Below are 25139 nucleotides of genomic sequence, written 5' to 3' on the forward strand. Positions count from 1 at the left end.
AAGCTACTGAACGAACCATGCGCGCCCACAGGAGCTTCTTCAAGGGTGCACAAAAGACCGACGCAGAAGGCGCAGTCACAAATATAATGATTGTATGTAATACTTCCTGTGCAACAAGTATTTGCGCTCATAACTTTATTAAATACAGTAAATACTGTAGTATTTAATATAAAACATTAAATATTATATTGTGTTTGAATGAAATAAAATCTTTGAGTTTTACGTCCCACGATTATACCGACTAGGCTAAAGAAGACGGTGATGACGAGAAATGAATGAAATGGTGGAATGAAGAAAATGGAAAGAAACGGGAGAACTCTCTAGGAAACCTACACACACGGTGTTTGTCCACCAGAAGGTTTACTTGGCGCGAGCTGGGGTCGAACCAGGGACCCCATGCACCAGAGGTAAACGAACGCTTTACAACTGTCTCCACGGCCGTCATATTGTGTTGAATAACCACATCTAATATGTTTTGATATCTACGAGCATTTCGAAGAACTGAACCCCGATTCGAGAAAAAAAATCCAGGGCTTAGCAATTTCCTCCGCTTGCCCCACCCTGCAGTTGGCTATGGCTGAAATGTTTTAAATGCATTTTGAAACATACTTGGGTCGAGCAGGTTATTTATCCATAAACGTCATTCTTTCCGTGCAAATAACGAATACTTCAGGTAGTATACGATAAATTTGGATATTTTACATATACAGGAAAATCATTTCAGGTCTTGCCAAAAGGCGGAGAGAGGGTGGTAAGATTGTCCACCAACGTAAGAATTTTACAATTTTTATAACTACTTCTAAAATGGCTTTTAGAACCCGGAGGCTCAATGCCGCGTTCACAGAATCTCTTCATTGACTTTTATCCTTAGCCTTCTGAATCCAGTTTCTACTTTGAATTAATTTTTCTGTGAGATCCACCTTATTATTGTCCTCCCATCTCACGATTTCTATTATATATATTAATATAGAGTTTATTAAAAAGCATGTGTGTCTCAAACTTAAGGGGGCAATTGCCCCTCTGACCTCATTAAATGATATCCCAAATATTTGTAATTAACATAAACCTAAAAACAGTGGAAGTTTGACAGCAGTTAATAAAATAATAATTTTTACTTTACTTAATTTCTTCTATAGCCTTGCACAATTCTCCTTTCTTCTCCACCTTTAACTAAAGCCTGCGATATCTACGGTAAATGATAATGATCTGCGGAGTGAAGTGGCCCTTCAGACTCTCCTCCACGACCGAAATTGCTTCCTCATTAAGTACTCATCCGCCAAATGAAATCTTAATGGGAAGAAACCCTTCTCTCTCTCTCTCTCTTCCACTCTCATTTCTTCTGCCTTAAACTCCGTTCGCACGATTATACTGCCTCCAACATCTAGCACCACCTTTATTTCCTTTTTGGAATCTTCCTCCCTCCCTCTCTCTCTCTCTCTCTCTCTCTCTCTCTTTCGGAAAGACCTTTCTTTTATTCCCGTTATGGAAACAGGTCATGGTGGTGGAAACGAAAGAAGAAAAGAGAGACAAATAGAGAAGGGAGGAAGATTGGGAGAAGAGAAAGAGACAATTATTTCAGAGTAGCTCCCGCTTCCCTCCACCCGGTCTCACCAATTTCGTTTGGAATACCAACGTTCTTTTTTCTTCTTCTTCTTTTTTAGGTTCCCTGTATAATGACCTTCGCAGTACGATTTTGGTCGTCAGAAATTTACGTATCTAAAAAGGAGTTGGTTGGTAGATCGTAGAAAGAAATTAAGGAAGGTAGAAAAAAGTATAGTGTCGGAGTAAGAAAGGTAATAGCCAAGATATGGATTTGTCCTATTTCCCAAAATGTAAATTCAATACTCTTTTTTCAGTTTTGTTCTTTCAATAATATTTGTGTGTATCGTTATTTCGTAGCTTTTAGGAGTACAAACGTGAACAAAATAGGAGAAAAAGAAACTGAAAATGTACCGAACTGCGCATATGAAAATCAGCAATAGCACATATTACGATAGAATATATATATATAAAAAAATAAAGTTAATTCAATTAAGTTCGCGTTTCCTATTATATATATAAATACTGAGTATAATTTTCTTGCTTTGTAAAATTTAATTGCATTTCAATTACTGAATTTTGTGTAACGAACGAAAGAATTTAAAGGATTCAGAGTTTAATAACATGTAACACATGTTATGAAAGAAAGGACAAAAATGTGTTATCATAAACAAGATTTCTTAATTAAAAGCAAACTAAACTAATAAAATTATTGAGTCAGCAGTACTCGAGGGAAAACTACAACGGAAACGAATCATTTAAAATATATATATATGAGATGGAACAATTTTCCTTGACAATAAAATAGAGAACACTTTTTAACAAAGGTACCAAAAGACATATACACACTGACCAGTACAGCTCAACTCGGTCATAATGTCACCAAAGAGACCTAAAAGATAGTCATTATAAAGAAGTATCATTGTAACCAAGATGTGTAATATCTAGTGTTGTAAAAAAAAAAAAAAAAATCTGTGAAGTTTTTTCAATAAAAACCGTTCTTTTTCATGTTTTTTTTTCAAATGTGTTTTTTTCTGGCAACTATTATTTATTGATTTATGTTGCCGATTATTGAAATAATCAACAGATCTTGATTCGAAGCCCTCGTAACTTACAAATCGTTTATTTCTTTGTACCTACAGGGTTTTCATAAAGTATGGACGGATTTAATTCGCTTATAATTTACATAAAAATGCTCATATTGAAATCAAATAAAGTGCAAACGGTAGCGGAAGGATTAAATTTTTACCTGTAATCTGCACCAGCTCAGTTCATTCCCCGCCACACCTCCAACTGGGCGCCACTAGGAATCGACTTCTGTGGGCTGTTGATGATGCTTTCCCTTACCCTGCTCACTGTTGCAGGCGATGTTGGCGGCCTCCCACTTCGAGGACGGTCCAGGACGCTTCCTGTCTCCAAGAACTTAGCATGCCACTTTCGGATTGCACTCTCAGTCGGTGCCGGCTTTTTGAACTCTTTGGTGAACTTTCGACACACCAGAATTGGTGATTTTAGCTCTGCGTACCACAGAACACATTGCTCTTTCTCTTTCACCGACGCCATCTTTGATACGGTAACAGTGTTGCCAACTAAAAATTTTATCCTTCCGCTACCGTTTGCACTTTATTTGATTTCATTATGAGCATTTTTATGAAAATTATAAGCAAATTAAATCTGTCCAGACTTTATGAAAACCCTGTATACGAGCAAAAATGTGTGATTATTCCTTTCGGACCCAGATCATTTTTTGCGATTTCCTACATTTTCAGTTAGTGATTTATTGCTCAAAAAACATTTATTTGATTGATACGGTTAAGGCCTTGTTTTCTAGAAAATGGGTGTGGCTATTTTTTGGTGTAAATTACATTGCATTGTTGCCAACGGGTGAGAAATTATTGAGGGAAATTGTAGGGGTGAAAATTTACAAAAAATCAGGAACCGAATTTCATTTCTTTTTTAAAATCTAGCACCACTGCTGCCATATGGGTTCAAGTCACCAAAAAAATCTTTGGTGTGTTGACAAGGTAAAGGGAAATCCTGAAGTCGCTGGCTTCCATTCAAAAAGGGAAAGAAAAATTCTCTGTCATTATACACATGAAATTTCGACACCTCAGAAATAAAAATCAACAGACATGCCGGGGCTACAGCTTCTCTAATTATTCTATTGAAACTTTTTATAATGTGTTCTGTAGGCCAAAAAGGAAGCTTTCAGGTAGTGGTACTTTTATTTTCAATGTAGAAAGCATAGAGGGAAATAATAGAGGAGAAAAGGGAAAATTTCCGAATTTTCACCTAAAATCGGGAATTAATTGTTTTGGTTGAAAACACTGCAATCAGAGAGACGGAAACTATCTGAAAATAAATCTTGGTATCCCAAGAATATATCCTACAAGTATCATGGTGATATCTAACAAAGTAAGCATAAAATTTAAAAAAAATCTCATTCTACCTCAGAAATTCATTATTTTCTTACCATTTACAGGACATGGTTTATTATAAACCTCAACTGTAGTTTCCCTAATTATTCTAGTGAAACTTTTTATGCTGCGCTGTGTAGGATAAGGACGAAGCTTTTAGACAATGGTACGTTTGTTTGGATGTAGCCAACAAGAGGGGAATAATAGAGACAAAAATGGAATTTTTTTGAAAATTTTCCCCTAAAATCTGGAATTAAAATTTTCTGTAGCTGGTAACACTGCTATCAGACACAAACACACACACACACACAAACTATCTTAAAATAAGCTTTGTTATCAATCTAATATATCCAACAAGTATTGTGACGATATCTAATCAAGTAAGCATGTCAATACAAAATATTTCATTCTACCTAAAAAACAGTTATCTTTCCACTTAGAGAACAAGGTCTAGTGTAAACCTAAATTGTACTTCCCCTAATTATGCTATTGAAACTTTCTATTGTGCGTTGTGTAGGACAAAGACGAGGCTTTTAGATACTGGTACGGTTGTTCCGATTTAGGCAACAAGAGGGAAATAATAGACAAAACAGATAATTTTCCCTAAATTTCCCCCTAAATCTGGAACTAAAATTTTCTGTAGCTGGCATCACTGCAACCAGTCAGACTCAAACCATCTTAAATTAAAAATTGGTACACCACTAACATATCCTACAAGTATCATGGCGATATTTAAGGAACAAAATTTCTAATTACCAAAAATATATTAGGGTAAACAGAAAGATAGGGAAAACTAGAAAAATGAAGGGTCAGAACCTAAATACGAATTTTTCGTGCGCTCCCTAATTACTCCATTATAACGATCTGCACCCGCGTTTCTTCAGTAAGGACAAACGTTCGACTGGCTTAAGTTGACTTGCACTCGGATGTATGTATATATATATATATATATATATATATATATATATATATATATATATATAACAAAAATTTCGAATTTTTGTCTAAATGTAGGGAATTTTAATTTCCCTAATTGGCAACACTGTGACAACAACATTGGCGACACCCAGAAGAGAAAGAAATTAATGTCATAAACTATGGTCCAACCATATTTGGCAAATATAACGTCCCGATATCTTAATTAGTGTCCACACAGGAGCGGATTAAAAAAGTGACACACCCGTGTGTGCCACTCTGGCCACCTGGGTCCGAAAGGGTTACGAGTGTACATTGGTTAAATGTTTTTCACTACTAACTCGTGTTGTTGTAGTAGTCTCGGTTAATAATAATATCGTTGTTGTAAACAACAACTTTATAAGGAAAATTTTCTCTCCTTGTTACATCTTACTTCCAATAGTGTTGGTGAGAAATGCAGGGTGTTTCAAAATGAATATCAAGTTTTAGTCTTGGTAGTACTTATTACATTTTACGTACAATTATAAACAATACATCAAGTAAAAGAGCACTTCAAACAGTCTTTGCTACAAGTGTTCGATGTGTGCTTCATTCGTCACACTGCGCACATCTAGTCGATAGGCGAGAAAGGTCCATAAATTTTCCGCCATATGGCACAAAACAGATTCAATTTAGGGGAGTCTAGTTTCAACTGTATCATCTTCTGAGGATTTGCTGACCGTCAGATGCGAACATTATGAGTGTTCACATTAGCTCTTAGTGAAATATCGATTTATTACTGAAGACGACACGATCCAGAAAATCTTCATTGTTATGCAGCAATATTTCATTTGCAAAATTGGCACGTAAACCGTAGTCTGTTGGCTTTAGACCTGTAGCAACTGCAAACGATAAGGACGTAGTTGCACGCATCTCCTTAATATTCTTCACGAGACGGTTGCACTGCAAGTACATATTCAGTCTTTATTAAAACATAAAAAGTTTTCTGCTCTCTAGTCTCCATCTTTGCTACTACTAATTCTTTCTAACGGCAAACAGAGGAAACAATGCATGTGCATGCGTGCCTACAAAACTGTTTGAGTTGATCTTTCATTTGATAATATTTATAATTGTACTAGATACTACGAAGTTTCAAATCCCTAATATTCATTTTGAAACACCCTGCATTGTTTCAAATTGTGCCATCCTATATTCATGTCTTGTACGTATATATTAAGACGTATATTTATATAATTAATGCTACTGATATATCAAAATTCATTTTACACACTGCATCAAGATATTACCTTTCTATTATAGTACGAAACAAGTTAATCATTTACTCTCCTTAAAAATCGTACATATAGATTTCACGAGATGGATCTTCAGTTATGCATTATTTATATTCCGTTGCTATGACAACAAACTCACATCGTCGAATCACTATTATAACAAAATATAATCGCATAACAACAGAAAAAGAAATTACATCTATTTTTCTTTTCATATTCTTCCTTTCTTGAGCAGCTTGTGCATAATTTAAAAGTACATTTTGCCCATAAATACAAATAAAGATATAATAAAGATGTTAAAATCCAAGTATCGTTGTAATATCAGGGCTGGCCCTAGGGAATTTGCCGCCCAGTGCAATATCATCATTTTCGGCCTTCCCCTTTCTCCAGAAAGAACAAATCTTAAAACTCACGATTTTAAGTATGCTATTCCAGCATGAACAACGAAGGGGAGGAAGAAAAATGCACTCGCACTCAGAAAGGCTTAAATACTACAAATACAACCTCGTTGTGTCTGTTTTTTCTTTAAATAATAATCTATTAGGTTAGTGAAGATAAAGCAAACACACCTAAAAATGGTAACCCTTTTTATAGAATTTAATATCGAGCTTCAATCTCAATATATCAATTTGCAATTTTAAAATGCAAGTAGCCCTTTTATCTTTATTTCTTGATTTTACTTCTACATCTGTTATTTTTTTTTTAAAAAAAAAACTTTTTTCCACCTTCAGTGATAAGGAACTTGTTTGTGACAAAGAAAAGACTAGTTATCATATCAGAACTGTGATAACTAACTAAATGGAAGAGGTGTTCAAGAATTGAGTTCTTGCATTTGACAAGTCAAGCCATTTATGCTGGGATTTATTTAACCATTTGCTTTAGCATTGTCCATGTGACCTTAAACTAATGCGACTTAAACATAAATTTATGAATGTAGTATTCAAATAGAAGGTCGGCTTAGTAAGTGTAACTATCATCATTATGGAGTCTGTTTCCAACAAGAAATATTTAATTTAAATAATATACTTATGACAGATTTATGTTGCATTTTACGGTAATTATACCTGCATAAAAATATTTCATACTTAAATAGACGTAAGATGTGTTACAAATGACTATTTGAAAAAAAACGAAATTTAGAAAAAAACGAGAGGCAGTTTTTTTCTTAAAAAAAACGTACATTTCTGAAAAAATACGAATGTTTTTTTTATTTACAACACTAGTAATACCAAATTAACAGGCACCAAAGGTAACAAGTCAAAGTATTTGACCATATATATATATATATATATATATATATATATATATATATATATATATATATATATATATATATATATATACTGCCATTTAATGTGCTATATAAACCTAGCATTTTAATATATAGATAAATAAAATAAGTAAATAAATAAATAAGGGATTCAAGATTTGCTGGAGGAGAACACTGTTCCATCACAGACTAAAGTGAAAAGTTAATAAGACGTAGCAAATAAGTCAAACGGAAAACGAGTCATTTTGGACATGGTAATAAAGAAACCGTATGTTTGGTATAGATAGAAAAAGTGGACGATATATAGTTTATAATCTAAAATGTCTGCTTCCTCTCACATGCGTATCATCTTCAAAATATATAGCATTGCCCAAATAATGTAACACGCCAGCTTCTTATCTATGTTGCATTTATTCTCAAGTTGCAGGGATACTCCTAGATGAACCACGACCGTACAACTTCTACCAAATTATATAACTTCACATTATAATATAGGGTGGGGAATAGGTCATTTAATAAAAATATAAATAAAATTCATTTAATAAGACCATGAAATTGTTACAAGTTGTATTATAACCTTAAGTTAGATTACCAAAATCAAGTTTTCAAAGTGTGCTTCATCGCTTCCAATGCATAAATTACATACTTTTAAAAAGCACAGAGAACATACTACATCACTAATGTTGCTGGATGATGATTTAATCAAATTCAGACGTAGATTGTTTTAAATACTCTAGATCAGTATTTTTCTTAAGGAAAAAAAGTAGTACTTCATATTTTCTTTCCTGTACTAATAACTCAACCACATTTTGGTAATGTGATTTAATCAGTATTTTTGAACCACGAACACACATTTTTATCTTCTAATAATTTTCCATTCACTATAATTTACTTCAGGTTTAAATCATTTATAAAATCACTTATTAACAACGTATTATTAATGAATCATGTAGTGTCACTAACTATACTATAAGGTATTGTTTACGTTGGCTACTAGTACTCTAGTTAATTGAGAATTTCGGTAACTGCTAGTGTCTGGCGATTTATAGCTGTATTTTACTTCCGTATATATTGTTGGACGTTTACTAATCTCGTATGTCAATAACTCTCTCTATCTTCTCCAGATGTTCTCCTCCTACAGTCTACATACAGTATACGTTAAGCCTGATTTGTGCACGATCACTAACCCTACGTCTGCCCATATATAATATTGATCAAGTACCACCACCAAACGGCAAAAGTGCACTTTGAGCAGAGCATTCATACTGCATCTATTGAGCTGTAATCGAATAAGTACTCAACCTAACCTAAATAACAGTGATTTATTTCTCCAATGCCACATCCTGTGACAAAATCACTTGTTCTGCTCAAAGTGCACTCTTACCTTGACAAAACTGGACGACTATACCGAAAGAAAAAAATACAACCAGCTAACAAAGAAACAGAAATCAAATTTACTCTTCAAAGGTTGCCTACCAACCTCCAGTTGAAACTAAATGGTAACAAGAATACATATAAATAATACTTCGTCATCAAATTTTGAGGATTTTTGTACGTGATTTAACTTCAGTTATACTTCTACTAACAGTATGAGTACCGCTTATTTTCTAATCTACGCACAGATGAATTATTCCGGTCCATTTTAAGCATTCTTAATTAGCTTGAGTTTGTTTATTTAAACGAAAATATTATTTTGCTATAGTATGGAATGAAAAATTACAGCTGAATATATTTTGTTAAAAGGAATACACTTTGTTGAAGTAAAGAAAAATCCTATGAGGTTTCTTCAGCATGTAAACTTCGTTTTTCATATTTCTTACATATTTCTTACAGGTTACCATGAGGCCAATATGTGAAACCAGCGGAGGACCCAAACATTCAACAGATTGCCGCACTCCACGTCGCTGTGGTCTGTATTAAGTACCGCTGACTAAAACGCACCAGTTTGGTTTCCCGCAATGTGACCGCTGTCTAGCGTCTCTCCCTTTACTAGCTTCTGGTGCAACATAGTTTTTCCTAATCCCGTTCTATTCAAGCCCTGCATCTCTAGCATTATTAATCAACTTGTGTCGTAAACATATCCCATAAGACAAGAAAGAGGAACCTAATTAACATCATATTTCACATAGAACTCAACATATTTGGAGAAAACATTTGCTCTTCGGTAATAGAATCACAAGGAAGAGAAAAGCAAACTTGTAAACAGAACTTTCTTCGATTTTCATGAGAATATCATACGAATATCGATTTCCATGCGATATGTAGTGACATACGTTTAAGCACAATTAACTTACCTTTTCCGGAAACATTCTACCAAACAATCTTCCGGAGGTTCCCACGAACAAAGATCACCAGTAACCACACCGAACAAACATCCTAAGTAAACTGCTGATCCTGCAAATACAAGAAAAACTGACCTTAATACTTGTAAAAATACCTAATTACTTTTTATGTACACCTAAATTTAATAATAGGTTGGTAGAAAATGACACAGGTTTCCGAAATTTTATGTAGTTTCAAATGGAAATTTCCTTATGTTAAACTTTCTTAATCACAAACATGAACCATTCGATTATATACGTTACGTCCAGTAAGATACAAGCGCATTTATTTAGATACCTAAAAAAATCGGGAGTTCTGTAAGTAACAAATATGTGGACAGGCATTATCATGGAAACGAATTAAACTCCTTCAATTGGCCAATAATAGAAGCAGTCGTTATAACACTTTCTATATTATGCTATAATGGACTTAGCAGGACTCAGGGAAATTTGTTGTACGAGATCCACCTTCTCTCATGTGGCGAGGTCATCGAAGAACAGTTAACTTATGTTACTCAAAAGGAATGCAGAATAGATCACATAAACCGTTGGTTCTTCGCTCAATTCAAATTATAAAAGGAAAATATACCAATCTATGCGCCACGATATCCTGGAATGTTAGCCACTCTTGCTCAAGCGACTTGTAGCGTTAGTTGTAGAAAAACAAGAGACACAGTGTTAATTTCTTAGAATTAGAACTCGGATTTCTATTACTTAAAATGTTTGAAAATATGCATGTACGTATTTGTGCCCTAAAAGTAGTAAAATATAACCTGAAATATAACCTAAAAACATTTTAATCTATACTATAATATCCCAAAATAAATTATAAAATGATTCTATTGCTAAAACCACAAAACTTCAAAGTACTTCGGCATCAGATTTTAGCATCATGAGATTATTTAGTGGTGTCAAGTTTTATGAGAAAAATCCATTCAAATAAAGTCAAATATTCCTGATATTTCTAAAATATACGCCCACTTAAATTCAAAAGTCTAACCATAAATATCAGTAATGATTTCGAGAGAGGTGGCCTGAGCGCGATTTCTATGAGGTTCATTTTCGTTGTGGATTAAAAGTATTTTAATAGTACCACTTTCATCTCCTGTGTATTTAAAGTTTTCTCGGATATATCTATATGCAAGAAAGGAACTGGACACAAGCATCTTTGCAGCAGAGAGAGAGAGAAAGGCTTAGATGGCAATTTCTCTTTTCCAAGTGGTTGATGCCACGACAAATCAGCTACTTTGACACATATTCTACAGTATTCCTTCAAACTTTGTTACACAAGGCCCAAATTTCTAAGAAAGAAGTTCCAAGTAACCTCGTTGTCAATACTGGCAAACATATTTCTGAGTAACAAGTAAAACTAACCTAAAATATTACCAAAAATATACTTTCATATCACTTCGGACATGAAATCTTTCAGTTTAACGTCCCACGATTATGCTAAGGTCAACGGATGATTAAGGCAAGTGAATGATCAAAATGAAATAATTGGTAGAATTAGAATGTGGGAGGAAACGGGAGTATCCCGAGAAAACCTAGGGACACAATGTTGTTGATCACAAATTAACTTGGCCGCAGATCGAATCATGGACCCCACGCGCCAGAAGTAAGCGTTCTACTAGTGAGCCACCCTGCCTCCCTTCATGTCACTTCGGGTTCAAATATGACCCAAAGCAAAAATATGGTTGAAAATTATATATTTTCGTCTCCACAGTATTCAGAAATTGGTGTATATGTAATCAGACACGTAGGAAGATGCGAAGATAAAAAAAAAAAAAATATGACATGCCATAAAAATCCAAGCCTTAATAATAATAAATGACAAAAGTCTCCGAGCATCACGCTAATCCAAATAGTAAACAATCACGCGAGTAGATGTCACTACATGGCTATCATTTACCTACCTGACGCTAATAGGTGTCGCTAATTTTGACGTTGTTGTGTATAACGAAATCCTTGAAATTGCATAAAAATGTGATATGAAATCTGGGGTGGTTGGTGAGTAAACTTTAAAAAAAAGAATAAATGTAAACAACTAGAGCTTTTAATTAAGTAGGATGTTAAGCTACAATGTACACTGAGCTGAAGGTTTGGGCTGTTAAGCACGAATTGAAACGAGACTATAAATAAGATTGTTTCGTCTCGTTTCGATTCTAGAATGATTCCTTCTCGACTCCTTTCGTGTCAATTCTCGGCAAGCTTCTTCTCGCCTTGTTTCAGAAATTTCTCGTATCGTATCATCCGTTAAATGTAGTTATAGATAGTAGATCCCAACTATCTTGTGTAATGAGGCGAAAGGAGACGCTGAAAAACAAAATAACAAAAAAAAAAAAAAAAAAAAAAAAAGATACGCCTGAGTTCTGTAATTACTCAACTTCTTGCCCCATCCATACTATTAAATACACTCTTTTTATATCAAATCTCGCTATTAATAACATTTCCTGATCTCTTAGTACCAACAAATACTTTATAAATATTTGTTATGTATTGTACACTGTTTAAAAATATTATATAAAAATAAAGTAAGAATAAAAATATTGTATATATTTTAAGTTACATTTAATAATCCCTAACTTAACTGCAGGAAATGAAATAGTGCAAAGCAAGGTTTTCAATATTTTCACTTGCTTACTACCCAGCAGCGGTTCGCGTGCCAGATTGAAAAAAAAAAAAAAAAAACATTATATACACTGTACATATACATATACACAACTTTGAGATAAATAAAATATTAACGTTAATAAATGATTCATAAATATGAACAAGTAGGTCTAAACGAGTAAAAACTCTCAGTTCTTATTTTTTGTAAATGTCCTTGATACAAATGTTTTTCCTTGGAACAGTCGCGTTTTTATGAGAGCGTTACAAGTCAAGTAGATAGTTTTAAAATATTCTTTATTTTATCACGAAATTTCTCTCTCCCCCTCTTTCTTCTGAATGGGTCGGAGAATGCGATGGCCGGATAGTTGCGAACAGGATAATGTACTTAGCTTTCGAAAATAGTGCAAGCAGAACTATTTGTAGACTAATTTAGAAATAAGGTCAGTAGCAGCCAGTATCTAAATCCAATACGACACGCGGAGCTCAAATTATGTGACCATTTTCCTGAGACTTTCAACTATAAAATATTCTGATGGAATTTTTCCTCGCAAGATGTCCCCATGTCCTATTTGGTTGGCGTAGCACAAAGTTAATGTATGAATTCTGGTATTTTTACTTTGACACATACTAGTGGTCATAAAATAAGTTGGTTGTTATACCTTGTTAATATCATTCGAAAGTTTATTTCCAGCACTGTATATACATCACAGAAAATATATCAACGCATTCGTCTATTTTTATGCTTAAAAGGAAAGGGAACCAAAACACGATTTTTGCAAAATCTACTTAAGCGTAATTAAAATTCGATCGCAGAGAGGTCCAAACAATTCAATACGCTAATGAAACTCAAGGTCAAATTAAAGCATCGTGACTGAAGAAAAAATGAAAGATTGGTTCTGAAAATCCTGCCATGGTGACTTACACTTGGAGGACAAGAAAGATCACTAACTTCATAGGTTGCGGAAGACAAAGAATTCAAGCTCCGAAGCAGATCTGCGGAAAATGACACGAGGGGTTGCAGATAATCTAAGCATTATATGGCATTTGGAGAAAACAGTAAATGTGGGAAGCCGGATAAACTGACCAACAACCAAAGAAACCAACGCTTTGAATCTGCTAGAGCTCCTCCGTGGCTAAGCGGTTAGCGTACGCGCCTTTGGCGTGGGAGGCCCGGGTTCAGTTCCCGGTGGGAGCTCATGTGGTTCGGATTCCACGTTAATCAGTAGGTCCACGTCTCATATAGCCTCGCTGCTGAAAAGGGACGTTAAAAACTCAAAATCAACTCAACTTTGAATCTGCTCTATCTATTTTCCGAACATATATACACAGGAAACAAAAACTAAATCTTGTACGACAACGGACATATTTAATGTTTAGATGGGTAACATAACCCATGACCAGTCGATCTTAATGTAAAGATATCGTAGTTTCAAATATGAAAAACGAGAGGATTTTGAACAAATTATTTTTATGATATATTTTCCACAATCTTAGATACAATACTATAAAGGAAACCAAGAAAGTTCTATCGCTTTTCGTGAAGGTGTGTGTTCAATTGGCTCTCACACCGTGAGTTGAATGCGAATGGGGATAAAGTGGAAGTCAGTAGTAGGTGTGGGCATTTCCAACATACTATCTGCTTGTGGCTGTTCAGTTACGCCGTGAATTTGCGTAAGGACAGAGTGAACATGGGACCTCCACAGAGCGTCATAAGGGCGTGTATGCTGTACGAGTTCAAACTGGGGTCAAACGCTGCTGCAGCGGGGCGGAAGATATGCCAGGTCTTTGGGGAGGGTGTAGTGACTAATCGGACAGTGCAGCGGTGGTTTAACAAGTTTAAGAACAGTGACGAAACACTCGAAGACGCACCAGTACGGGAAGACCAACACATGTACAAAATGAAGATCTTCAGGCAGCAATTGAGGCGAACAGTGGCCAGACATGTGAGAAACTGGTACTACAATTCAGTGTGAGTGTGTACAGAAACCATTCGTTAGCACCTCCATCAACTTGGGAAACACTACAAGGTCCCACACGATTTGAATCCGAGCCAGAAGGCAATGTGAGCAGACACCTGTGTTTCATTGTTGTCTTGTCTGAGGAAGGAGCCATTTCTGGACAGGATGTTGACATGTGATGAGAAATGGGCCCTGTACGAAGCTCCACGGTGCCGTCATCATCCCATGAACCGGTTACAAAACAACCGAAACCAGCATTGCACCAGAGGAAGATCCTCCTGTGTGTTTGGTGAACTGCTCGAGGCACAGTAGATCGGGAACTGCTACCAGCTGGTCAGGATATCAATGCAACTTTGTGCTGTCAGCAGTTGAGCCGTGTTCAAAAAAAAAACTCAAAACTCTGGAGGAAGCACTTCTGAATCGCAAAGAGTCTTCCTGTTACAGAACGACGCTAAGCCCCACGTTGCTAGAATAGCCTGGGACACATTCTACACTTGGAGGATGGAAAACACTATTACATCCGCCATATTCCCCGGACATTGCCCCGTCCGATTATCACCTGTTCCATTTCTTGAACAATCATCTTAGAGGACGCCAGTTTAAATCCCTAGTAGAGGTTGAAAATGCACTTGATAGTGTCTTTGCTTCACTTCTCACCAAGTTCTACCGCGATGGAATCTATGGTCTTCCAGAACGTTGGCAAAAGGTTGTCGATACTGATGGGGACTATTTTTTATTTTCCAGATACGTCTTAGGTGATATATCGATGTTCTAAGTTGGTGGATGTAAAAGCGATGGAACTTTCTTGGTTACCTTTAGATCATAGTAATCTGGATATGTTATGCGTTTCAAGTTACACAAATGTACAAAGTATTTATATCAATTTTAAAATGTTACTTTTCAAGTTACTTCTCTCGTTTGTTCAGTGAACATATAAAATAATTCTATAATTATTTTTGAACTTGCATTTACAATTCAGATGTAGTTACAACCAATCTTTCGAAAATCTTCTTCGACCTAGGCGGCAGTTCTGAGAACTATGCGTCGTTATAATGGAAACATAATCAGATACATTGACCTACATGTTTGGCCAAAATTAGCAAGATTCCATACCTTGTATCCGGTAGTTTTCAAGCCCTGGAACGAGGCTAGTGCGCCTCATTTTTACGCCCCTCAGTTAATCCCAAGATTATGATAAAAATATGTAATTTATTAAATTGTAATGACGCGATTTTCTAGTGAGTTTGGTTCATTGCAATGAATACAGTCATCAGTGCTATTCGATTATTTAGTTGATAGCTTAGCCTATTTCTGAACATCTTTCGTTTATGCATTGTGTCAAATTCAAAACCAAGTGGTACCAAACGAAAAATCGTCGATGAAGCAGATCCTAAGATGCAAAGGACCTGTAGTGTTTTTATGTTGAAGTGAAAAGTAAAACTACGCTTAGTGCAAATCCACCATCAATATAACTAAGTTATATAACGTTAACCGTCACTATCAACAACACAAAGGAAAAAACAAGCCGTATGAGGAAAGACAAATTGAAGAAATTGAAAATGAAACCGCGGTCCATACAAACTGTAACAGTCAAACACTCAAAATCTTTCACAGATGGCGGCTTCATGAAAAAATAATTAGTACTGAATGTGTAAGGGTATTTCAAGGCATTTCACTGTCTTGTAACACGGTCACTGAAAGCGTAACTGAATTGGTGTTCGAACTGAGTCATCAAATGAAAATAAAACCGTTACGCTTTATTGCGTATTTCCTTACATGTGATAACAATAAAGATATCAGTGGCGTAGCAGAATTAGACATGTTTCTTTGAGTATGTGTTGCGGAACTCCATGCACCTGAAGAACTACTGGACATTGCACCGTTATATGACACTGGGACTGGAGACAACATATTCAGCACTGTCGGTGATTTCTGGAAAACTATTATTTACCTCTGTCCAGTTATTCTGTGTAGCTACAGTCAAAGCCCTTTCAATGTCTAAAAAAAAATAAAACTTCATTGCATACCTACACATGGTCCACGTCCATTACATTATATACCAAAAGATGTCCTTCTCAAAAGTGCTTAATATAGAAAATGTTAGGAAATAAGTGGAAATAAAATCAACTTCATAAGTTTCCAATGTTTAAACCAACGACAATTACTATTTTCTTAGAAGATTTAGAAAGCATATGTTCTGGACTTCCGTATTACACATTACTCCGCTGGCTACCTGCTTCCCGGTTCTCGAAAAGTTCTGGAACTTGAGAGACGAATCTCGCCACTTTTTGAAAGTCAAAGAACAAAACACCAGACGGTTTACTGATGAATCATTTGTTGTTATGAGATCTTTCTTTTACGGTTCTTATTGTGATTTTTTCTTTTTTTTAAAAATAAAAATAAGGTTTGCATTTGAATGTGCAAGATAAAAACAATCATTATTAACTGAAACTGCACAATGAGAAATAGTAAAAAATGAAGACTTCAGACACTTCCTAACTACGGTAATGATAAAACCAGTTCAAGAGAGCTTGTTTTGAATAAAAACAGAAGGTAGAAGCTTCAGCGTTTGAAGACTGAATTCGAAGAAAGGTCCCATGATATCAAAACAACTAGAGATGAGATCTCCTTGTTTTCCGTCACGTTTTCAACCAATGTTAAGAAACACCCAGCTCATTTACAAATAATATTAATAGAAATTCAGTGCGACTCAGTTCTAAAGCAAAAAAAAAAAAAAAAATCAGTGAAGTGAATATTCTCAAATTTTACAAATACCTGTCTACCCACAATTTTGAATCGTCTATGTTCGATAATATGTATCAGTGTGAATGCCTTTCCAGCGAAATCCAGATTAACAGTCATTTGACCTCTATTGATAATAGTCTGTGCGAGCAGCGACATCCGAAAGCTGGTCGTAAAAAAAAAAAAAAAAAAAAAAAAATCTAGATGTCGTGAAAGAAACAATAGGTATACATCTATTACTATGTTACTTCTATGTTACTATTTTTATGTTACTTCTAATTTTTAAAGAACTACAGTATTTAGTAACGTTTTAAATACAATGGAAGTGGCCTTTCTTATTGCAGCCAGGGATAAAAGTGGATCTGAAACGGTAGGGGAACGGTAGGCAGCGGCTTGTTGTTACGCCGTTCCTTCTGCCTATCTTTGAGCACCTGAAGTGGGCCAAATAGTTAACGTAGTACAATAATATGGGCTGCAAGCAGGGGTAAAAGTGAGGGGGAACGCGGGGGGAAGCCGTCCCCCTACCTCGAAAAAAATATGTAGGGTATACCCCAGTTTCTATAAAGATTACAATGGGCAGTTTGATATGCCTAGCGTGTACGGATTATTACAGAAAACAAGGTTAACGTTATATTAATGTCTCTATTGTTGAGCGTTTCCCAGTGATGAAATTGTGTCTAACGGATTATAAATGATTTCCTCTTAACATGATCTGAATGTGCACTTCATATAAACATGCTGAGTAAATGAAGACAAAAAATATAGATTCACAGAAAATACAAAACCATTCAGACATTGGTTGATGAAAAGTGTGAAGAAAACTCATTTACCAAATTGATATTGGCGCTAAATTTTCTTCTTAGTCCTTTAAGAACTGAAAAAATAGGAAGAAAACGTGATACATATATAGAGAAAACAAGGAGATGTTATAAGGAGAGTACGAAGGAAAGAAAGAAAAAACCCGTGACACAGAAGATGAATTTGGCGAAGTGGATGAAGGACATAATTGAGAACAGTAGGACCTCCGGTTGGGATGAAAACGAACCGGATCATATGACTCCGCCCCATCACAAACAAGATATCAGTTGTCTTTTTCTATACTTTCTCCCCCGCTCTGCTTTACGTTGTTTTTATTCTTTAGTACGATTTTTTTAATACAACAGTCTGTCTCCTTAGTAAAGGGCAAGCGAAAGAGAGAGAGAGAGAAAGAAAGCTAGTGTATAAATCACAGTCCATCAGGGCGAGCAGGAGAGGACAAACAGAGCCACTATGACAAGAATCAATTAATCATTCGCCATCATCGTCGGATCACGTGATCATTCCAAAAGAAAAATTAAAAACAGAGAGATAGATAGAGAGGATAGTAAAAAGAACGATAAGGATATAAATATAGAAAATCAGAAGAGCGAGGGTAGTTTTTATTAGACGTGTCCAATGAAACCAAAATATTTCTGAATTAAAATTACGATTTTGGGAATGAAAACCAGAAGAATTTCATAATGATCAAAGAGAATGTGAAGAGTACGGTATTTGAAACGTGTATATTGTTAGAAGTAGCCATTATAAATGTTCATATTACTTTTGTGGAGTTTCATACATAAAGATAAGTGAAAACGGTTAGAAAATCTCGTTTCGTGAATTGAAACTGTAATTAATCAACTTAATCATTTAGACTATGTTTGGCTACAGTATGAGTTTGATCTCTGACGTTGGATCCACGATGTTATACATCCAGTATATAAAGCTGAATGCACATACATGTTTGTCCGCTATACAAATCCACACCATTGAAACATATAAAGTGAATTGTGGAACTTGGTTAATACCTACTGCAGTTTCTATTGATCACTTTCAATTAAAATGCCTCTCCTGAAAGAATTCAAAGTTTATTCTAAAACTAAAACATCTCAAGAATCCCTCAATTTCGGGAGTTGATAATTGATATAGAAACGCCTCGTTAAAAATTTTAAAATATTACTAGCTGAACCTGCGCATTCTACACAGCGCATCATTCGCTTACGAGCATGAATCTCCTTGTCATTCCACACAACATATGTACGTGTCCCTTTACAGACACAAGTGAAAGACGTTTTGATAAAAAAAAAAAAAAAAAATCGGCAAGGGGTACCATAAAGGGGAGATATTTTCGATTATGTTTTCAATATCTCGCACCGTTTGCAAGATTTGAGCCTATTTCCGGTTTAAGTTTTTAATTCATGTATGATCAGTATTTTCTTTCTTTCTGCATGCAGTATGTAATAAGCAAATACATTACACACACAATTAATTATAAGGTCAGTGATATATGGGGTTCATTGGGCAGAACACTCCAAAGAATAAAGATTCAACTTAGACTAGAGAAATGGTTTGGCCAAGAAATATACGCCTGAGAGGTATGCAACCCCCGTATACAATTATGTGGTATTGAAATGTATAATGCGTAGCATTTGATGCTTTAGTTTTCTTCTAATTTCAACACTTCCAGTGTACCCGTAAAAATGTAATAAAGAAATAATGGCCATGTTTTTTAAATATTCAATTAGATCTGGGCAATCTACATAAAATTTGTAATCGATCAGTGAAAACATCATCTTGCTAGAGCCTGTAGTTTCCGAGATTTCATTGTCGAAAGGATTGGCCACAAACATATGACAAACTATATGATAAACTATATGACAAAGTTAAAAAAGATAAACTATATGACAAACGGGCTTATTTAAATAATTTATTTAAAATACAAATACTTTAAAATATTTGTCTTTATTAAACGTGAAATCACAAATAACAGTAAATCAAAGGTTTGAAGTCTAAAGTTATAGGTTGGAGCTCAGGCGCTTTTGTTGGTATTGTAGCATTTTAATAGATAGATTAGCATTTAACAAAAGGGGGGCACCATGGGTCAGTGGTACATCGCTTACTTCTGGTGCGCGGAGCCCCTGGTTTGATTGTTGGTGAAGTAAATTTATGATGGGCTGGACAACATATGTCCGTGGGTTTTCTCGGGGGTATTCCTATTTCATACATTTTCTCATCCACTATTTTTTTCACCATCATTTACTTTCCTTAATCATAATAGACTTAAGGGCAATCGTGGGACGTTAAAATGTCCAATGATCAAACATATAACAATCGATAAATCTCACTGAGTAGAATAAAATGATATGCGTCAGTGTAAATCTCATGCGTAGTTTTCGAGAAAATTAAGAAAATATTTTGTAAACCTAAAAATTGATGCTCAACGAAAAGACGCCACATATTGAAGTAATGCTGATACTGAAGTGGATCTTTGTGAAACTGTTCATTATGACACTAACAAGATGACAATGCATACAAGGGCGCCGATCCTGGGATGGCCGGGGGGCGTGGCCCCAATGCTCATGTAGGTCCTATGTATTTTAATATGTATTTTTTGTTGTTATAAGTATTGTCATATGTATTTTTTATTAATATAAAATATTTGGCATAATTTGAATTCAATTTGTCTTAAAATCCTGTCCAAAGAAAAGAAACATATCAGTCAATATATGTCAATAGATCACAATAGAGATTTACAAAATGAAGTGCTTAATGGTAAATTCTGGCGTGTAGTTTTCAGTAGAACTGAAAGAAAAAACGAACCTTTAGGTGCGAAAATATATGGCATTTGCTGTCAATAATAAATTATAGTTCTGTGGGAACTGATTGTTTATAGATTTATGCATCACATCTGCACAAAAAGGAAACACTTTTAACTATCAGATCGCGTAGTTCTTCTAACAGTAACACGAGTGCCGGATTTACGTATAAGCTAAACAAGCTATAGCTTAGGACCCCATTCGTTTGGAGGCCCAAAAAATTAAAGAAAAACTGATAAAACTCACATACAGCAATGGTGTTTTGTATTATTATTTACTAAGCTTTTACGAAGGAAGTAATAAGGCTCTATTTCTCAGCCCCATTTGTAATGAGGTTCCTGTTATCCCGCCCCGCTTATAATGGAGCTTCTGTTTCCCAACCCTGCATGTAATGAGCCCTTCTTTCCATTTAGATATCCATTAGGTCCATAAATTAGCATACAGCATAAATTCAAACCCAAAAAACGGTGACATTTTGTCGCTGAAAAAGAAAGTTTGACGTATAAAGGGCTCCTTCCAATAGCTTAGGGCCCCATCAAACCCAAATCCTGCACTCAGTGACACATACTCTTAACAGCTACTAATATGTTATTTACAATTGTAACAAAGCTTTTGAAAAACCTTCTAGTCAAGTTCTCTCAATTTCTGATGAGTCGCTAAAGATGTATGCAATCTGGTGCTATCAACGTAGTATGCAACATCATGTTAACACTCTGTTAACCAAGTGCACTCGTGCCCATTATTGTGTAATATAGCCAGCCATTTATTCTGATCAAAATATGTCATCACCTTTTCACTACTTGTGACACTATTTGACTTATGCGTAATACACTCATAATACAGTAATAATTATGAGCAGGAATACTGGCCGCCATCTTGAATTTCTCCCTAATGACTGAAGTGACAGTATTAAGTGTTTCCACCATTTTCAGCACACTCTTGTTGTACAGAAACAGTTCTCAGAAATTATGTTGCAATTTGTTCACGGTATCTTGACATTTTTACCCAACTATATTCCAAAAAATATTAGTTACATGTACATTATTCATTTTATTTTATTTACATCACAACCTCAAATGTGTTTTGGATTTAATATTTATAGATCGATGAAGACTTGCTCATATTTTCTTATTTTTAGAATGTTTTGAAATGAGTAATGTTTTCATTGAATACCATAAACTATTCATTTTTGTCACTCGAAATCACAACTATCTTAAGAGGTGGATTCCGTAATGTAAAGTCGATTGATATCATCAATCTATATATGTACTTTAAAAGAGTGGATCTACAGAGGGGTACACAAAATCACCCTAGATTTTTGTCTCACCATGCTAGATCAAAGAAAAGTAACAGCAATGGTGTCAAAACTACCTTAATCAATGTCTCTTCCAATGCAAGATCCATTTATATCATTTACGGTAATTTTCAATCTAAAACAACATGGAAGATCAAAATTCTACGGAGATTTTTGACTACTTCGGCTAATCAAAGGAACATAACCACAACCGGATCTCAACAATATACATCTTTAGCAAAGTGCAGTCGGTTGATATCACCTAAGTTAATTTTTATCTTGTAATTTTTGAACAGTATGGAATTAAAAAATCACAATAGATTTCTCACTCCCCAGCCTGGTTCAAAGAAAAATAAAGACCATGGAGTTGCAACTATCCTAAGGCTTCTCTTTGACAATATGAGCAGTTTAATGTTAAATAAATCTGCAACCTATGTATCTTGAAATAATAAAGGGGTTGAAAACCCTGGTGAAACAATGGGGATAAGAATTCTCCGTAGAATTGTAACCGGAGGTCAAAAATGTCCGGAGGGCTGCAATGGCTCAGTGGTAGAGTGTTCACCTCTGGGGCTTAGGGTCCCGGGTTCGATCCCAGCTCCCGCCAAGTGAACTTTGTGGTGGACAAACACCGTGCGCGTGGGTTTCCTCGGGGTTCTCCCGTTTCCTCCCATTTTCTTCATTCCACCATTTCATTCATTTCTCATCATCACCGTCTCCTTTAGTCTAGCCGGTATGACCGTGGGAGTAAAACTCAAAGATTTCATTTCAAAAATATCCGGTGATTTTACACCGCCAATATGTTGTTCACAATTAAGCTTTCTCCGTGACACTGGTCTTGCTTGACTTTTTCCTGAATATAATTCACTTTATTTGTGGTCGGTTGCCCACAGCGAGGAGCATCTATAGGACATCCAGAACGAAAGCAACTGAACTATTTTTGAAATAGTACTTTTGATAGCATGTCTTTCTCATAAAGAGTACAAATTTCTTCATGAACCTCGCACTGTTTGCGCCTTTATTGAAACAAAACTGTAGAATGTAGCTCAGTTTTGCGGAAAGTTCACTCTCTTCACAGTGCAGTACCTTACGTTTGATTATATGAATTCTACAGGATGTTTCAAAACAACTCCGACAACGTTTGGAAGGTGATTCCTGACACCAAGATAAGACAAAAAGTGTGGACAAACCTGAGTGTACAAGTGCTTCATTTCGGTGTTACAGACTGCCGAAAACATGAAAAAATGAACTTTGAAGGTCCATAGCACCAAAACTATTGAACGTATCGTAGTCGAGTCAAGGCTTCACTTAGGAACTAGTATGTGCCCTATCCAAACATCCATGTTTCAGAATCCTGCGGTACTTCAACATTTTTATAGAGGTACTTGGTGAGTAATTCAAATTATATGCCCGTAACCAAACTCCCTCTATAAAAATTATTACGTGAGTACCTTAGGATTCTGAGACATGTATTTGGGATAAGATACATATTCGTTCCTAAGTGAAGTCTTGACCCGACTACGGTACGTCACATAGTTTTCGATCTTTGGACCTTTAAATTTCATTTTATCATGTTTTCGGCAGCCTATAACTTCTAAAGTAAGCATTTGCGCATCCAGGCTGGTCTATAGTTTTTGTCTTATCTTGGTGTCAAGAATCACTTCCCAAACGTTGTCGGTGTTGTTTCGAAACACCCTATATAAGTTTTTAAACATCTACTAGCTCCACCTATCATCTATAAAATGACGTTAGCTCTGACCCGCTGCGACTCACATATCTTGAGCTTTGGGACACTAACGCCATCTCGTGCGCAAATCAATATTTTTTAAACGACGTGATATAAGCCTATTCTCCCTGTGCGAACAACGAATATTGCAGCTCGATAACAAAGAAAGTCTTGAAACACAGGTCCTGAAGGTGAACAACACCTGTTTATATAGAACAACTACATGTTATGTTATGGTATCATATATATATGTATATATTACATTATTGTTCAGTATTAATTTGGAATTGTTGAGTGAAACAAAGCAAACAGAAACGAGACATCGAATAATATAATTTCGAAATCTTGGAATCAAAGATTACCGTGAGATAATACATTTACACTTTTAGCAACTACACACGCTTCTGAATATTATAAATTAAAGTAGGGGTAAAGTGGATCTGAAAAGGTGGGGAGACAGTAGGTAGCGGCATGACGTCATGCCGTCCCCCTGCCTATCTTTGCCATTTGTAATTTTTTAGGAACTGGCGGGATGCCATACATATATTTGGAGGTGAGGGAACATCATCCCTGAATTAAAGTTTATGAATCACGTTAATTTATTGAGAAACACGCTACTCAAGTGTATATTGCCTATATTATATATATATTGCTACTGACTATACCTGTACACATTTTAATTTAATTTGTGTTATTTCATTTAAATAAATATTGTGGAAATGTCCCTTCATGATACCAGGGTAGTGTCAAGAAATGAACCTACTACGAAAAATTATTAGCCTAATGTTAGAAATGTTTTAAAAATAATTTTGACTTTACACCAGGAGTGTGGTTTTGGAGAGTAATTGGGAGAAATTACCCTCCTGAATTTGATATAACTTATGATCAATATGATAGTTAAATACAAGTGAAAACATGTGAAATTGTTTATGTTAGTGGAGAGTCTTCTCCCTCGCCCTCCTAAAAATAACCTGAAATGTCGCTTCTGATTTACCCAAAATCTTTATATAATACCTACTCTCGTTTTTAGATTTCCAAATTATGCTTTGCATAAGTGTCGGAATTCTTATACAGTAGAATGCCACTGTTCGTTTGCAAACGGTACGAGATATCGAAGCGGTTTCTTGCACTTAATTCAGTGTCCCAAGAATAGGTTCCATTTCGAATAGGTTCCTGGTTCAAATTCCACGTTAATCAGTAAGTCCGCGTCTCACATAGCCTCGCTGCTGAAAGAGACGCTAAAATCAAACCAAACCACCAGCAGACATCCCGCAGATATATCCCTTGTAAAATAACTGTAATCCACGATTGCTAATGTAATTTCATGGACACTGAAGTGATACATGAAAATCAAGGGGCCCTGAAAGCAACATCAAGTGACGCGAAAAGGATTACTAAAGATATTCCTCAAATTTAAACATCCCTTTCTCCCTAGATTAGGCAGAAAGGAAAATAGACCTGAAAA

At 35.4% G+C, this 25139-nt stretch overlaps 1 protein-coding gene across 1 annotated transcript in view; it reads right to left on the reverse strand.

The window, feature by feature from the left end:
- The window catches only part of LOC145671569 (uncharacterized), a 640434-nt gene that overhangs the window by 362481 nt on the left and 252814 nt on the right, over nt 1–25139 (reverse strand). Inside the window, exon 2 of the mRNA XM_081740757.1 lies at nt 9707–9806. Coding sequence (XP_081596883.1) covers nt 9707–9806 — 100 coding nt within the window. The remainder of the gene's footprint in view (nt 1–9706; nt 9807–25139) is intronic.

The sequence above is a fragment of the Thermobia domestica genome, chromosome 15 (assembly GCF_964235325.1).
Source record: "Thermobia domestica chromosome 15, izTheDome1.hap1.1, whole genome shotgun sequence".
NCBI classification, from domain to species: domain Eukaryota; kingdom Metazoa; phylum Arthropoda; class Insecta; order Zygentoma; family Lepismatidae; genus Thermobia; species Thermobia domestica.